The following is an 18,775-nucleotide window of genomic DNA, read 5'->3' on the forward strand; positions in this document are numbered from 1 at the left end:
TTCATAAAGAAAACACTCAAGATCATACAAGTATAAATATCTGGGGATAGGACGTTTTTAGTACTTAAGATTATTTGAAGATGAAAGTGAAATAGTATTTATAAAATTCAGTGTAAAACAAAGTATATAACTGGAGAACAGGATGTTTTCTAATAGTTATTTTTCACATGACTTTTTTTCCGATCACCCTTCTAGATGGCTTCCTGTATGCCAAGAACAAGGTGAAAGGAAAAAATGATGATGTTAAAGTGACTTTCTAATAAGTCTTATCTGTGCACTGACAAACATGTGTTGTTAAATAATATGGTGCTTGGTATCATATGTTTGATAGGTACATAGAGAATCTCACCCAAGTGTCTTCTGATATCAATTATATCAACACGAGTTGTTAAAGTTACAAATATCCGAGGCTTGCCGAGGATATTTTTACTTTATCAACGAGTGTTGATATATTTGATATCAGAAGACACGAGGGTGAGATTCTATTTATCATCCAAAATCACTCTTCATTAATTTTCAATGAAAAATGTACATCTCTGAGCATGGTACTGCCATTAGACTTGCAGTGCAGCGATGTCATAGCATTGTGGCGCCATCAAGTACATGACGCCATAGCATTGTCAGGGCATTGTACAAAATATACTGTCAAAGCGATATCTCCTAGAGATATCGTTTGATCTCACACAAGCGATATCTCCTGTGGAACACAGTTTTGGATGATAAATGTATATAAATGATTATGTTTTGATAATATTCACAAATAAATGTGATCTGGCAAATATATGTGTACATATATGTTGATGCAATATGTCTTAATTTAAAAATCATAATTGATTACATGAATTGATAAAACTATAGTTAATGCCTAATGTTGTGTTTTTTATCTGGGCACATACCATTATTATCAAGGGTACAGCTTATTTAAGCCTTATGCAACCAACCATAAAATGTTTTGTTTTAAGCGGTCTGTCTTTTGGGAGGTCTGTCTTTTGGGAGGTCTGTCTTTTGGGAGGTCTGTCTTTTGGGAAGATACCCTAGCCACATTGAATTCCTGTTTTGACTGACTGAAAAAGCTTGAACCACATTAAAATAGTAAATATCCTAGTAAAGTTATATCATTCCATGTTTTACTTCTGTTGTCAGTTGTTTCAATACAATCCTGCAATGGACTGCCCTCATTTGTGACATCAATATTTGGCTACAATTAAGGGTATCTCCCTTGATATACGCTTCACTGACAACGTTAACGTAATTCTTTTCAGTGACATGGTGCAGCTACTATTCCCTCTTCATAACATGGCCGAGAACAATACAGTTAAAACATTGTAGTTCTTTTTTTTATTTAAAAAAGCATATTTTACATGTTTAACTTCTTGCCAAATATTCAGATAGAAACAATTGATGTTGAGTGAGTGAATGAGTTGTGTTTTACGCCGCTTTTAACAATATTCAAGCAATATCACGGCGGGGGACACCAGAAATGGGCTTCACACATTGTACCCATGTGGGGAATCGAACCTGGGCCTTCGCATGACGTAATTAAAGCTTTAACCACGCAGGCTACCCCACTGCCCCAAAATATATATTTATCAATCTGAAGGAGTATTTAAATATAAAGAGTATTTAAAAGTTAACAATGGTATACTATAGCAAAAACCAATAAGAAAACACATGTAGTGTGAGCGGAAAAAAGGCTGTCTCTAATTTGTTGTCCCAGAGGACTATGATTTAAGTTTCTTAACTGAAAATGTTTCTTCAATCATAAACCAAAATACAAGTTTATGTCATGAACAAAACGACTGACTTGAACTTGACCAAATCTTTAATACTACCATGGTTATTCTGCAGGGGTTCAAAAATCCCATCGCCCGACACCCGGGACAAGTCAGTTTTCATTTCGGGCAATCAAATAATGATATCTTACTTGTCCGTGGGCTACTAGATAATTTCCACTTATGGTTTCAAACTGCAAAAAAACTTGGATTTAATTTCATATCTGCTCAAAATGTAGCTTTTAAATTTCACAATGATGATAAAGTAGAGTTATCTTACTTTGCTATTTATCACTTTTCAATAAATAGTCCAGTAAACATTAACATCAAATACCATGTTGATTTATTCTTTCATAATTACATCATCATGATTATGTCATAAAATCAGGGCAAGTGGAAAATTAGTCAGGACAAGTTACTTTCTTAAAGTCACTTGCCCTGTGGCAAATGGCTTTTTAAAATAATTTTGAACCCCTGTATTCTGTCATGTTGTTTGAGTAGAACATATGACACACATTTAGCCATTCTTCTCTATATATCACAGCCAACATTGCTATGGGTACTTGGATCAACAACAGCTTTTCAATCAACTCACCCTGTCAACTCGTGTTTATGTAACTGCCGTCAGAACCAACAGTAAATATGGAAAATCCATCAAATTGCCACCTGTAACCATGGAAACAACACTTTTGTGAATATCATCAACGAAACAAAATACTGTTAAAAACAAGTGAAATCATGAAGCTACTACATACGGGTGTTCCACTAGTGTTGGAAATTGGTTCAAATCTCACTATTGATGACTGTTTCATTACAACTGATCAATCATCGAAAATAATTGGTTAGCGTCATTTGTCAAATTCTCCTGGTCAGGTTTGTTAATGCACAAAAAATATAGAAAAAACATGTTGTTCTTTTGGGCTTTTGCAAATTTCACATCTTAAAGGATGACTAGTATGTTAGGAACATACATTTCCTGGAATCTTAAAGATAAATTCAATCATGACAAGGAACGAGCTTGTAGTGCTTATGAAATGTAACAGACAAAACCAACCTTGTGAAAAATATTGTTAAAGCAAACAAGTGGTCCAAAATTGTTTGTGTTCGATCATGAGAAAACATGATCGATCACTTGGTCGTCTGGTCATTCCGACCAATCTGCGATTATTTCAATTAATCGGACCACCACTATTAATTACAATGATCTCATTGATTTAACATGTCTTACTCCCAAACAATGCTTCTGAATGAAGATCTGACAACAGCTACATAGCATGTTGAAGCAGGTCAACCATGTGCATATTTTCACAGCTAGTTCTAAAATGAGCGACCGCGTAGGCTCTTGAGTCAAATTTGCCTGATGCAACAGTCTATGGACATGACAGAGTTGTACTTACATCTTCCAACAAACAGCTATTAAATACTATAATTCTAGGATAAAGATTAATTCACTCCTAATCTTAACAGTCCCATTTTAAAAAATCCTATATTCAATTGATGTAAAGATCTGACGACTCATACATGGAATGTAGCCTAAGGCGAACCCCAGTTCTGAATGAAGGCTGAGTAGGTTATGGCAGTGTATGAAATAAGGCCCATCTGACCTCCCAACACGGGCTAGATTTCTGACGGATCGTCTAAATTTACAGCTAGCCAGCCCGATGGTCTGGTAAAAATTGTAGATGTTCCATACACAGGGATGGCAACAGGAAAATCTATTTTCAGCGGAAAACTTTATATTGTGTCATCAAATGGGGGTTTCTCAATGGATTTCGATGATTCACAATTGAACAATTTGAAATAAAATCCGTGGATCATCCCTGCGTAAATTCACGATATCTTGGTGTCTGGTCAGGTTAAATTCAATTTGAGTTGGTAAGATTTTGCAGTTACCAGCCCTGATGTTGACCTGGGTTTGGGGCTTATTTCATACAGTGGTTATGGTCCCAAACCAACCTGATGCAGTAGCAGAGCTGGCTCGAAAGATTGATAATCAGAAATGTCGTTGATAAGAAAATATTTAATGCTTAGCAATGAAAATAGTGTCAACAATAGCATCAAACATAAACAAAGAAAGAATAAACAGGGCTCCAGATAACATTTGGGAGTGTGAGTGTACTTACACATCATATTGCAAGTGGAGGTGTACTGAGAATTTTGAAGGAGTACTGACATGTTTTTGTGAGTGAGTTGGTGATGTGGTCTGTCTGGACGATTCATCGATCACTTTTTCCAACCATGTATTTGTATTTGAACATGCGTGAGAAATAACTGAGCGACAGTGTGATGCGCGAAATGTCAGATCCGACTGGATATAAATAGCAAAATTGTAGTTTTTAGCCAATCGAAAAATGGTGGCGCATATCGTTGCATGGCAACGCAAATGATTCCTACTGTCGGGGTTTCCTCATGTGTCAAATTGTGTTTCGCAAAAGAAACTTGACAAGTATTTATCCAAAATATATTTCCATTTGCACGATACGCACGGAAATTAAATGTTTGACGTACAAAGGTATTTATGTGCGTACACGATACGCTTGAAATCTTATATTATGTCGTACTTAATTGATTTTGAGGCGTACATTACGCCCGTCACCCCTTATCTGTAGCCCTGGAATAAAGTATTAATTTATTAACACACAGTACACAAAGAAAATATATTATTTTCTTTCTCAAGTTCTTTTGCATTTTGCTCTAAATTGCAATATTCATAGATAAACAATCGATGTTCAATTAACGATTATCAGTCTCTATTATCTCTATCGGTGGCCAGACACTTAAAATATTCTGCCAGTTCCTTAAAACATTAACTGGACACAGAAAACATTTAATCAGACGAGTTCCCACGGGGTCATTTATAAACAACAATTCTACCACGACTTCAGTAAATACTGGATTGTGATTGGTTAAGTAAAGTTATTCAGAGGTATATAATCATAATCACATTATATACCTCTGATTTTACAATACAGAGTATGTATTTTTTTTAAAATCTTAATAACGTGGTTATGGTAGAATGAGATAAACATATTGAGTTTTGAAAATGACAGGTATATAACAAAATGTTTTAATAGCTCTAAATTTGATCAGTGAAAGCATTTGCTGTCACTGCTCCACCTACTCGGAGTTAGCATCTCGGTTTTTCCGATAGTTCCACGGCATGAACTTCCAGATGAGGAGAGTCTTGAGCTGTGGAAGACCGCTGATCCGCCATCGGATGCGGACTGTCCCGTCCTCTGGGTGACGAGTAATCTTCAGCACATTGAACTGAGCATGTGCGTACATGAAGTGGGTCATGATCCGGATCTTCGTCACCTGGGTTACGTACGCCGTTATTCCCCTAAAGAAATGTACACAAGAAAACGCTCATTCCACACAATGACATGTCATTCTTGAATAAACACTTCAGGTAAAAAGTGTGAACATGGTTTTATCCCAATTTGTGTACTATGCCAGAATTATCATGATGGAATCAAACTCGGACCTTCAACCTGATTAACACAGAACAGAGTAAGACACTTGTTTTTTTCACTGAGTCCTTTAATTAAGGTGTAAACATATTTAAGGGCACACACAAATTCAGCTGCCCTACTTCTTCATCAGCCGTTGCAAAAGACAAAAGATAAAGGCATCTGGATTTATGTTAGTTTTGAAAAGATTTCCTAGAAACTGCATTTGACCATTGTTGGCTGCGTGATTAGCTCAAGATACCATGGTTACCGATGTTACAAAACAATATCATAAATAAAATATTTTTTTCAGTTACTATGGCTACTAGAAAGAAACAGTTTTTCCTCGTTGATTGTTACACCAAATATCATCAAAATGAGTAACTGACAGTGACACCACTTACCGAGTTGAAACATTTTTCCCAAAGTAATTGTTCTCGAATATTATGTCTTTGTGATAAATCCTGTAGTCCTGCTTTGATTTCAAGAAATCTGGCAACTGAAAAACAGAGGAAGATCATTATCCTATACATTCAAAACAGCAGTAAGCATGGTTCTCAGTTGGCTGTTTAAAGCTATGTGACAACAGTAATTGGTTGGTTGTTGTTTAATGCCGCACTCAGCAATATTTTAGCTATATGGCAGCAGTTTGTAAATAATTGAGTCTGGACTAGACAATCCAGTGATCAACAGCATGAGCATCGATCTGCGTAATTGGGAGTGAGTGAGTGAGTTTAGTTATACGCCGCACTCAGCAGTATTTTAGCTATATGGCAGCAGTTTATAAATAATTGAGTCTGGACTAGACAATCCAGTGATCAACAGCATGAGCATCGATCTGCGCAATTGGGAGTGAGTGAGTGAGTTTAGTTATACGCCGCACTCAGCAATATTCCAGCTATATAGCGGCGGTCTGTAAATAATTGAGTCTGGACCAGACAATCCAGTGATCAACAGCATGATCATCGTTCTACACAACTGGGAGTGAGTGAGTGAGTTTAGTTATACGCCGCACTCAGCAATATTCCAGCTATATAGCGGCGGTCTGTAAATAATTGAGTCTGGACCAGACAATCCAGTGATCAACAGCATGAGCATCGTTCTACACAGCTGGGAGTGATTGAGTGAGTGAGTTTAGCTATACGCCGCACTCAGCAACATTCCAGCTATATGGCGGCGGTCTGTAAATAATCGAGTCTGGACCAGACAATCCAGTGATCAACAACATGAGCATCGGGCTGCGCAATTGGGAGTGAGTGAGTTTAGTTATACGCCGCACTCAGCAATATTCCAGCTATGTGGCAGCAGTTTGTAAATAATTGAGTCTGGACCAGACAATCCAGTGATCAACAGCATGAGCATCAATCTACGCAACTGGGAGTGAGGGAGTGAGTGAGTTTAGTTATACGCCGCACTCAGCAATATTCCAGCTATATGGCAGCGGTCTGTAAATAATCGAGTCTGGACCAGACAATCCAGTGATCAACAGCATGAGCATCGGGCTGCGCAACTTAAACTGATGACATGTGTCAACCAAGCCAGCGAGCCTGACCACCTGACCCCTTCAGTTGCCTCTTACGACAATCATGGTAGCAATATCAACATGGATCATACGAAGCCACACTACCAACCATGCTAACAAGCCTTGTCTCCCTTCGCAGGTTATTACAATGTTTGAAATATGCTAACCTACAAAAATATTCAGCAACTCATAAACATGAAAAACATTTGGTAAATTCACCTTGAGTGCATTAATGATAATGTTGAGTGTGTGAACTTGATATGACAAACGAGTGAAGCCCATTTCTGGTGTCCCCTGCCGTGGTATTGCTGGAAAATTGCTAAAAGCGGCGTAAGACCGTACTCAGAGCTCCAGATAAGCCTTTGGCCATGTGGGTATGATCAGGGGTGGAAATAACTTTAAAATTGCTAGTGTACTCCGGTACAGTGGCACATGTAAAATCACTTGCCCTGATAATTTGTCCACTATACCGGACGATTTTCTTGTTGATTCTTAAAATAAACAACATAATTAACATTGGAACGTCAACTGGACAACGGTACAGCGTGATATACAAATTTTCTTGCCTGACAGAAAAAAACACTGGACTGGGACGTCGGGCAATGGGTTATTTCCACCCCTGATGATACCAATACTTTAAAAAATAAGTCTGTATTTCCAATTTCAAGTGGGTATCCAGTGTTCGAGGTAGGAAAAAAGCTTTGCGATCCTAAAACACATTGCCCCACGAATCTTACGTGTGCATGCACCGCAGGTGTATGCCCGAGCCAGACAGCGGCGATGTCTCTAGGGGGGTGCAGGATCCCCCTCTAAAATATTTGAAATTAAGGCATGTTGTCATCATTCGCAAGTCAGATTAGCTGAGAGAAACTCTATTTTATGTTGTTGTTTCCTTGGGCAAAAGATGTTTTTCGGTTACTTGTTCCCAGAACACAAAATGCTTTGCCTGCAGAACACGCAGGTAGAAAATATCGTTTGTGAAATGTAGATTTATTTGTGTGAAACACGCAGGTTTTTGCATCAACGCGAACACTGGTATCTGTACTTTTTGATACCCACCATATTTTTAAGATCTGAGTATTCAATCAAATAACAAATGTAAGAGGTGTGACTGACACAAACCAGAACATGACCTCATAAGACAAAATTCAAAGCCTCATATTCAAAATTAACCATGGATATGTTTCCACGTAGCAAATGGGTTTTTTCAAAACCTTGTTCCCATCATGTTGTTTCACTTCCACGCCGCGAATAGCTAATGTTACAAGTTTATTTAAGATATCACCGGCAATTGATCCTGATTGTGAAACACAGCATAATATTAATTCATCTAGCAGGCCTCTAATGAAATTGTTTTCTGTTTGTAGCGCAAAGAAAACCTAAAGTACTGTCGGAAATGCTAGAAAAATGCTTTTTGACCTATATTTAAAATTCAGAGGTATTACAGTTACTTAAATAACAAATATCACTTCAAGAAACATCTACCTAATGTAGACCGAGGGAATAAATTTTGAGACATGCTCTAAAATGTGTTTTTACTGATTAAAATACCAAAAACTTAGAAAAATAAGGGGTAGTGGGACGTTATTTGATACAAACATTAACTGCCTGTGTTACGTCATCAGCATCCACGGTATCGACAGGTGAAATCGACACCTGAGCACACGCTTGGGCCAGGGGTCATATCAATAGGTGTTTTCTGCAAATTGTTGAATATGTGTAATGCATTATAGCATACATGATCGGTTATGTAAGGGATAATTTGTGTATGTGTGTTTGTTTTGAAATAAGCATACTTAATTACTGTACATTGGAAAGAATCCTATCACTTGTGTTATCTTATCGATTGATTGTAGAAATGTGCAGCGTTTTAATGAATGTTTTGCATGTCAACAGTATATTTCATTGAAAAATATGGATGTAATTAGGTCAGTTTAATCTAGTTGTGAACATTGGCCAAAGATTTAACGAAGTCACTGGTGTAGCTTCTTTAGAATATATATATTTTTCTTCTCATAAAGTTTGTAGACTGCCCGTCTAAGTACTCCCTTGTCAAAGTTGTCAAGGATGGTTTTACGTCGCGGTTTTGCATTTGAGACGGTCCCTGTCTTGTCTGATTTGTTTACAATATTGTAAACTTGTTGGTAAGACATGCCAACAGCTCTACAAGTTCTGTAATAAACCCTTTCTAAACTAATGAAAGGTTTACCTCTGTCTTTTTTAAGCAGAAAAAACTATAAACCTTTGCAACAATCGACTACAAATCGTTGGCCATAGTGGACGGCTGTGATAAAGATGTGCATGCATGACGGAAACTTATTTATCAAGACTTAACATTTATATTATATTTCTTCAATAAAGAAACGATAATTAAGTAAAGTAACACAAACATTCAACATTTATTTGTTTAAAAACACTTTAATTCATATTTTTACACCACCTGTATTAGCATAAATGTAAAGACTATTTCAGATTTCTGTTGTTGAACTCTGAAAAAATCTTAAGTTGCTGTTTTGGTACCAAATTCTCTCCTGTAAACTGCCCTTTAAATGCATGGGAATGATAAATCAGTTGCAATAAATATTAGGTAGACAATAGGCGAGTTGATATATTGACAACATAGTACATTTATCACCTTTATAAAGATATTAAGGCTAAAAAGCATTTTTCTAGCATTTCCGACAGTACTTTAGATCTTTTACTTTGAGCATGTGGAAGCTTTCGACCATGCTTGGTTTGTTCACAGGACATGTACATTGGTCACTATTGATAGACTGCCCAATCAGTGAAGGGTTAACAAACCATGACTGGTACTTCTATCTGCCTTGCGCATCTTAATTGCGTTTAGAATCATTCAAGAATATTTTAATCGCGAATATTTGGAGATGGAAAAGTTTGTTTTAATTGACTTGAACTGATACGATACCAACATAATTTTGATGTATTGGGTAAATAGGCATTCTTATTTTGACTCAGCGTAAATGTAAATATTTAGTGTGTTTTCATACGCTGGAAAAAAAAAAAAAATTCTTGCATATTTCAATTTTTCTATAGCGTATTATACGCAAATACGCAGCTCATCTGGAGCTCTGCATACTCACTCTCTCACTCACTAACAACACAAACCAGTGACTGACATCATGAGCAACAGCCAAGCTGCATGCATTTCATTACAAGCAATGATCAAAGCTACCCAGCCTGATCACCCAATCAGGGGTTCAAAAATCCCATCGCCCGACGCCTGGGACAAGTCAGTTTTCATTTTGGGCAATCAAATAATTTTATCTTACTTGTCTGTGGGCTACTAGATAATTTCCACTTATGGTTTCAAACTGCAAATAAACTTTGATTTAATTTCATGTCTGCTCAAAAGGTAGCTATTAAATTTCGCAATGATGATAAAGTAGAGTTACCTTTCTTCGCTATTTATCACTTTTCAATAAATAGTCCAGTGAACATTGACATCAAATACCATGTTGATTTCTTCTTTCATAATTACATCATCATAATTATGTCATAAAATCAGGGCAAGTGGAAAATTAGTCAGGACAAGTTACTTTCTTATAGTCACCTGACCTGTGGCAAGTAGCTTTTTAAAAAAAATTTGAACCCCTGCCCAATCCACAGGTTACCGGGCATGCTTCCCTCTCCTTAATCCAGGGAGTGGTGGGGTAGCCTAGTGGTTAAAGCGTTTGCTCATCACGCCGAAGACTCTGGTTCGATTCTCCACATGGATACAATGTGTGAAGCCCATTTCTGGTATCCTCTGCTTTGATATTGCTGGAATATTGCTAAAAGCGGATTAAAACAATATTCACTCACTCTTTAATCGAGACACCCAGTCAGGATTTACTTATCAAGATTTACTGACTAAATAAATATGATCAACTCTGTTATTGGTTTGGTTTGAGTTGTTGTTTAAGGCTGCACTAAGCAATAAATAACTGTAAATAACGAAGTCTGGACAACTCTGTTTTTTATCACCTGTATGTCCGTCTACAAGTGGTGGTCCGATTAATTGAAATTATCGAAGATTGGTCGCAATGACTAAACGACCAAGCAATCAATCATGTTTTCTCATAATTGAACACAAACAATTTTGGACCACTTGTTTGCTTTAACAATATTTTTCACAACGTTGGTTTTGTCTGTTACATTTCATAAGCACTAGCAGCTCGTTCCAATTCAGGATTGAGTTTATCTTAAAGACTCCAGGAAATGTATGTTCCTAACATACTAGTCATCCTTTAAAGATGTCAAATTTGCAAATGCATTTTGTTGAATTTGCAAAAAACTCACCAGAACTACTTGTTTCTTCTTTATTTTTTTGTGCATTAACAAACATAACCAGGAAAATTTGATAAATGATGCTAACCCATTATTTTCTATAATTGATCGGTTGTAATGAACCAATCATCAATTATGAGATTTTAACTTATTCCCAACACTACCATGTACACAAATCAGAGATTAGAAACCCAAATTGAAGAACATGATTAAATATTAACAAAATACTCACAGTTCGTTCAAAGAAGTTATGAACAACAAGAAGCTGTTCCTCTGATGGCCCTTGACCTTGACCTTTGTTTGCCTCCTGACCAGCTCCATCACAAAACACTGTGTGGACATCAGACATTGACCTACAACTAACTTTGTCCTGAAGAACTGTTACATCATGATTTTCATGACTAATAATGTCCCTGGTCATTCCTTGTGACCTGTTCCGGTGGTTTTCGAAAGCAAGAATGTCATCCGCGGAGTATGAAACAGCTTTGACAAAATCGGTGATGCACTGATTTTCCGCTTTTTCAACATCACTGCTCTTGCTATGACCCTGAAACAGGTTTTGAAGGTCAGTCAAGGTCATAGGCAAAAGAAACTCTTTTCTAGACTTACTTCAGGCAAACAAGCCTTTCGTCCTTCAAGTGACCTTGCTCCTTGATCTGAAGGACAAGGAAATGACCTTGACCCACATTGACAACTTTGGCTGAACTTTTCACCATCTTGAAAACCAATGTGATAAACTGATAGCAACAAGCTTGACAATGTGTCACTATGAAGTGACCTTGCTTTGTCTTCTGATGACTTCGAGCTCATTGTATCATGTTGAGGTCTTGTCATATACAGGTGTTTGTGACGCAGTGAGGCACCTTTACGTACAGATGCTGGACATGTTTTCTGAAAGGAACAAGAAGCAGTTATCAGTTTGAAACCTAACTCAAATTTGATATCATGTCCATTCATACTTCCAATCTGCCCACTTGAACAATAAATCAAATGTCGCCCATGCGTATTTAAACGCTTATTTTTTTAAACATTTAACCTTTGATGAAGAAGTGAAACAACATTAAATTATAAATCACTTGACATTATTTAACTTGTATTAATATTTTGTCTAACTGCTTTAATACATTGGAGTCTTTGGCTGGGACTCAAACTACACCTGATCTGATGTCAGACATCTTGTCTACAGAAAGGACGTCTTCAGTGGTGTGACTTTGTGCCAAGAAAAATGATACAGTTAGACAATTTAGCCCTTCTTTTAAAAGCATTTAAGTTATACCATGGTATTGTATGGTCACATGTTTTTGCTTGACATGTTTCTGCTCTGGCATTTTGAATCGTGTTTTTTCTGATATTTTACACGATGTAACTTCACTGGCAGGTTGTTTGTCAACAAGCACTTCACTTCTATCGCTCCAGTGATACATTACTGACAAGCAAGCTACAAAACATACATTTTTATTAAATCTGAGAAACACATCAGTTGAAACACAGATGACTAAGACATATATAACAGCTCACGAAAACATGGTATTATGAAATGTTTTAAGAAATATTAAAACCGAGTGATGGATGGTCAACTTGGTGTTGATATCTGCTATCAGAAAATTACATTGAAGCAAGAAAAACATATGAGTGAGTGAGTGTAGTTTTACGCCGCACTCAGCAATGTTCCAACTATATGGTGGCAGTCTGTAAATAATAGAGTCTGGACCAGACAATCCAGTGATCAACAGCATGAGCATCGATCTGCGCAATTGGGAACCGATGACATGTGTCAACCAAGTCAGCAAGCCTGACCACCCGATCCCGCTAGTCGCCTTTTACGACAAGCATAGTCGCCTTTTACGACAAGCATAGTCGCCTCTTTTGACAAGAATGGATCTTCACGGGTCAGAAAAACATATGTCAATCAAAAGTTTTATGGCCAATCTCTGAAATTCAGAAGAGATCGATACAGACTTTCATATTAAACATCCAATAACTATATCAACATGTAGATAGTACCATAATATAACTATATAAATATTTGTTCGCATTTCATGAGCATGTGTGTCTTATAGGAGCAAAATGATGCCAGAATATGTCAAGTGAATGTGCATGGAATCCTTAAGTGTTGCAGGAATTAAACATTGAGTATTATTAGAGCGAATCAGCAAGCTGGATGATTATAAACAAACACTGGAAACTTCGAAATTCAAACCCCGATCACGTGTGCGAAATAAGTAAAGAATAAACAAGTGAATATGACAACATATTGTCTTTAAAAGCACGAATTACTTCAGTGTCCTAATTGCTTTGACGATGTTAACAGACAACGATGTTGTCAAAAACACCACGAAATAACAAATGTGTAAATAACAAATTAGAAGTGCTGGGCTTGACGTGGGCTTGATCTGACAAGGTAACCTGTCGACACCTTTATTAACACGCCCCGAAATTAACACCTCGTGCAAATAGTACTTGTAGTGTGCAAAATGTAATGTCACCGTTGATCTGTATTTAAAATATAAGCCAAAGATCGATGTTGAAAGGAAACACGAGAGGTCAGCGCGCTGCAAAGTCAACGGCTAAGATTCCGATAAATTTTGATCGACTCTTACATAAACATGCTCTGTAGAAGGATCGGCTTGTCTTCGTTCGAACACTTTGTCATCTGCCTGTGTTGAAAAGGGTAAGGCCCTGATTTTGGACAGTTTCAACAGATTATGATTTGAAAGTCGAACGTGAAATGCCATTTTTCGAACACACTTGCATGCTCTTCCCGAAAGCAGACAAACCGGATATCAAAGTCACCCAGGTTTACATGCGCACAACTGATGTAGACTGGTCCTTTGCTTTATCAAGCTTTGTGCGTAAAAAGGCAGGGACCAGTCTAAGTACTGATTCCATTTCCTTAACAACATATCCTAATAAAGTGAAATTCTAAGGTACTGAACTGAATCTTTAAAATAATCTTCCGCAAAATATTACGAATATGTCAAATTTCTCTTACGGGTTAAATTTACGCGGCACCAGGTGATATTACATCCCAAATAAAACGGACCGGACTAAAACGACTCCGCGATAAAACGGGTACTTATACCGTATTTCCTCTAATAAGCGCCGGGGTAAAGCAGCGGTTTAAGAAATAAGCGCCAGGTCTCTAATGAGCGCCGGGTACGTATTCCCTATTTCATTCATGTATTTTCCCTTGATCCCAAAATAGATCTATTGAATACAGAGTTATTGCTGTTTCTTTGATTATGTTGTAGTTTTCACATAAAACATATAAATTTCAGAAATTGTTTCGGGAATTGTTTTTCGATTGAGTAACTTTAACTTTAGCGCTTATAAAAAAACATGCATTGACACTTGTCTGCTGCTCCCCTAACGCTAACTTCGACGTAACGCTCACTATAGTACTGTCGGAAATAGAAAAAAACTGTATTTTCTCATTTATCCCTACAATTTATGTAGTTGATATGTGAAAGTGTCAAATATCTGTTAAACTAAGTTCAGCCTAACTACAGTCCAAAAAGACGTATTTGGAACAGACCATGGCTTTATGCAAATTAGTGTGCGACGATATTGTATTACAAAGGACACTTTTTAAATGCCCAACTTGAAATTAGACGTAGATTCATTATAAACGATAGCTGACGTAAAAAATAATAACTGTTATGCCGAAACTATTAAGGATGTAGCTACCATGCAGTCTCACTGTCACTATAAAAAGAAACATATAGGAGGGGTCGCCTCAAAAGCAAAACCTGGGGTCGGGCTTGGGGATAGAGATATCAGCTAAGATAAGATAATCCTTTAGGGCAATTATACTGGGGAGGTACACGGCACGTCATAACAATTTACAAATAATATCCAGTCCTGTCGATCTTCGGGTGGTCATGCCACCTATATACTACGATGCGTTTCTATGGTTTTCGGGTATCATACTCTCTTACATATCTCAACATAAACTTTATGAAAGAAAGACACGTAAGATGTTAATCAGTAGATGAGACATAGTCAACACACATGAAAAAGCACAAAATATCTTTGAGATGACCCCTTGCACATGCATTTCATACCAGGTGAGTCGGCGGTCACTAACAATTAATTACTCCCAGTAAGCGCAATAAGTGCCAGGTGTCCAATAAGCGCCGGGTCTGGAAGTCTGTTGAAATAATAAGCGCCCAGGCGCTTATCAGAGAAATACGATACTCCTGTGTGTAAATCGAAAACAACACCCGACCATGAGATTACAGAAATACAAAGCGGTATCGCGTGATGACGATGTATGGATACCAGAAAAAGGAAGGACTATCAATATAACAGGACAACAGAGACCGTACAATTAAATTTAATGAAATTTAAGTGAGTTTGTCGACTTCCCTTGGCACAGTCCCAGTTCGGTTGACACAGCGGGTACCACTTGCTGGGGTGTACACCTCTCTACCATGTAAACTATTCCAAGAGATCACCTTTCACACATACTTTTAGAAAATTCATGAGGTTTAACATTTAATTTGGAGTGAGTGAGTGAGTTTAGTTTTACTCCGTTTTTAAGCAATATTCCAGCAATATCACGGCGGGGGACACCAGGAATGTTTAATTTGGATGAGATAAATGTATTTGTACACATAGTTTACAGGAGAGACTTATCAAGGAATAGTTAAAGTTTTTTACCCCATACACAGTCTCTCTCTCTCTCTCTCTCTCTCTCTCTCTCTCTCTCTCTCTCTCTCTCTCTCTCTCTCTCTCTCTCTCTCTCTCTCTCTCTCTCTCTCTCTCTCTCTCTCTCTCTCTCTCTCTCTCTCTCTCTCTCTCATCTGGACTTAGCTGAGAAACAAACAAACATATTATGACACATCTGACCACTTTATTTTATGTACTGAAAAAGTTTAATATCTAGAATAGGCGGTGTTTCGGCTTTAAATGATCTGTTAGATCTGTTTCGGTTAGAATTGATCTTCAGTAACCCATGCTTGTCATAAGAGGCGACTGACGGCTCGCTGACTTTGTTGACACATGCCAACGGTTCCCCATTGAGCAGATCGATGCTCATGCTTTTGATCACTGGATTGTCTGGTCCAGACTCGAGATTATTTACAGACCGCCGCCATATAGCTGGAAGATCGCTGCGTGCGGCGTAAAACTAAACTCACTCATTCAAATTATCCATGCTTCCTGTAATATTTATGGAATCTTCGGCATTATTGCGTAAATTTAGTTACATTTTGAACATTAATATGTCATATCTTATAATTGTCCATGAAAAGATCAACATTTTTATTCTCAGAGATTAAAAGTTCTAATTTCCCATCTTTGTGCATGAAAAATAATCATTTATAACATTCATAGCATCAAAACATGATACAATTGCAAAATGTAAACGATACATAAACATATTTACACCGATACTTTCAAAACTAAATATCGATACAGCTTTGAATGTATCGATAATTGTATCGTCTTAGAAAAATGTATCCATGTATCCATGTATCGTGGCATCCATACTAAAAGTACTTTAATAAGTCGTCTTAAGCATGAACAACTATCAGGAAACATGTCCCCGAATCTGACCATCCGATTTCCATTTATCTGCTGTTTACATTGGCTCTTACAACAATCGCATCAGGCACTATTGCCAAAATAACTTTCATTTCACACAGCGAATATCCTTGGGATACTTGCCCTGTCCTTAAATCGTTCGTTTAAGATCTGGTATAAATTGTAATGATTGCGAGTAGGCGTAAGAATATAGTACGGGAGAACATGCCACGTACTTTCTCGCGAGACCTGTTTCACTTCTGACATGGCAGGCCAGAATGAAAACATTGAAATGACAGCCTCAAAGTAATTGAGCATACAGTCTTCCATTAATAAGGACCGGTATTCCCACGACCCGGTCGGTTAGGAGAAACATGGATCGACAACATACAGTCATGTTTCTGATGTTTATGGCTGTTGTAATTATTTTACTGGATGATTCTGCTTTGGCTTTATCATCGACAGAAAAGAACAGTGTGAAGTAAGTCCCAATAGTTATGAATATTGTTCGCAATGATTTTGTATTCATTATTATTATTTAATGTAGCATAACGTGATTGGTTTGGAAAGCGTCACTTGAAGCCACTTAGTATCGTAAAGTGGATCTCTTGTGGTCTCCTTAAATAGGTTTTGTGACAAATTCAAAACATGTATTTGATTAGCATGATAACTCAGATAAGATACCTTGCAGCTACCGTTTTGTCATAAACTGGTTATCTAACCTAACATGGTTCTCGTCATCAACGACAAACTGTGGAGATCCAGTAGTGCCACACAGAGTTTATTTCGGTTTAAAGGCCAACGGCCCATGTTAAAAAATAACATACATTAACTTAATAACAATGACAAGATAACAAGAAATTCATTTTAACCAGTAATTACCCATTCAAGAACATTTTCCTTTTACATAGTGATTCGCGAATCAGTTTTGCACAATTGTTGAGTAAGGTTCAAGTAAGAACACTCGTTTTTAAAATATTGGTGAATATTCAGTTCCAGTGATCACGAATAATGTGAAGTGAGCATGTTGAGGGGTTCTGGCTTCTTGTTAATGTCAAGTTGAGGAGTAGTGGTGTGTTGTCATCATGATCATTAAAACGTAATTTTGTGAACATGGTGAATATTCTTGTTTACTTGATTTAGGAAATGAAGTCTATCTGCACCTGGTGCAACCTTTAGGCAATAACCTTGTTGCAATTGACAAACACATTTTGCACCTGCTGCTTAATATAGCATTACACAGTGTAGGAACACATTTATCCCACGTCTACAGTGAGATTTTGTAAAAATATCTAGTCCGTCCTCATGTCAGTCAACCAATTATATATATAATTAATATCTTTTGAATATTTACTGCGAATGTGTTTTATTTATATTTGGAAGACAGGCTAGTTTGGCAGAACACAAAATTTGACCTGCCAGTCCTGTGGTAGACACTCTCCTACACTGATTACATGAGCATCATTTTATTCATACATTAGCCATTTTGATACAATGCCAATTTTTTGTTAATTATTCATTTGTCATTTATGTTATGTGAAGCTGTCTGGGTTAGAATGACACCTCTCAATAGTCAAACTCTCATGAGAAGGGGCTTGTCCGTTTTCATGTTAAGGACAGGGTAGGTTGGGTTTGTTTTGTTTTTCTTTTTTTTTTTTTTGGGGGTGGGGTGGTGAAGGAGGGATTTGTCCTTGAACATAATGGTATCAGGTGGTCAGGCTTGCTGGCTTGGTTGACACATGTCATCGGTTCCCAATTGTGCAGATTGATGCTCATGCTGTTGATCACTGGATTGTCTGGTCAGACTTCGATTATTTACAGACCACCGCCATATAGCTGGAATATTGCTGAGCTGGCGGGTTAACAGTTAAAACTAAACTCACTCACTCACTCAGTTCCTCATCATTCTGTTTCCCATCTGTAGTCTGTGTTCTTTGAACAGCAACATATTAACATGCACTAGGTGCAAGTTGGTAAAAGTATGACGTTGCATTTTGCAGTTTCTGGTTGCACCAGTGTAAGTTCTAAATATTTTAAATTGAGCCCTGACTTATGATGATATTTTCTTCTCTTACAGATTAAAAGTATTAGAGATGTTCGACCATGCTTATGGATCATATATGGTAAGTGGCATTCTTTCAGTATCCATTAACATTTATGGTCATTGATTAACCAAATAATCTTAAGCAGATCTTTGACAATATATACATTTTAGGATT

At 37.3% G+C, this 18,775-nt stretch overlaps 2 protein-coding genes across 2 annotated transcripts in view; one reads left to right on the forward strand and one right to left on the reverse strand.

Annotated features, from left to right (window-relative positions):
• Positions 1–4,785: 4,785 nt before the first annotated feature.
• LOC124278452 (uncharacterized protein C6orf136-like) lies at positions 4,786–13,866 on the reverse strand. Its single transcript, XM_046714160.1, has 4 exons — positions 13,631–13,866; positions 11,263–11,921; positions 5,626–5,720; positions 4,786–5,112 (listed from the first exon to the last, which is right to left on the reverse strand). The coding sequence occupies exons 2-4, from the start codon at positions 11,608–11,610 to the stop codon at positions 4,890–4,892; spliced, it is 666 nt and encodes a 221-aa protein (XP_046570116.1). The 5' UTR covers positions 11,611–11,921; positions 13,631–13,866; the 3' UTR covers positions 4,786–4,889.
• A 2,947-nt stretch (positions 13,867–16,813) lies between these two features.
• Positions 16,814–18,775, forward strand: part of LOC124278487 (ER degradation-enhancing alpha-mannosidase-like protein 3) — a 45,661-nt gene continuing 43,699 nt past the window's right edge. Inside the window, 2 exon segments of the mRNA XM_046714194.1 lie at positions 16,814–17,037; positions 18,634–18,679. Coding sequence (XP_046570150.1) covers positions 16,931–17,037; positions 18,634–18,679 — 153 coding nt within the window. The 5' untranslated portion in view covers positions 16,814–16,930.

This window comes from Haliotis rubra, unplaced genomic scaffold, assembly GCF_003918875.1.
Source record: "Haliotis rubra isolate DU_JTF1 unplaced genomic scaffold, ASM391887v1 Scf1062, whole genome shotgun sequence".
NCBI classification, from domain to species: domain Eukaryota; kingdom Metazoa; phylum Mollusca; class Gastropoda; order Lepetellida; family Haliotidae; genus Haliotis; species Haliotis rubra.

Bases quoted from the DNA above. Each gene is read 5' to 3' on its own strand.
- LOC124278452 (XM_046714160.1), bottom strand. From the start codon at position 11,610: ATGACCTTGACTGACCTTCAAAACCTGTTTCAGGGTCATAGCAAGAGC. The intron at 5,721-11,262 runs GTGAGTATTTTG...TCTGTTTTTCAG, and splicing joins ATAACTTCTTTGAACGAACT to TTGCCAGATTTCTTGAAATC. The intron at 5,113-5,625 runs GTAAGTGGTGTC...ACATTTCTTTAG, and splicing joins GGGAAAAATGTTTCAACTCG to GGGAATAACGGCGTACGTAA.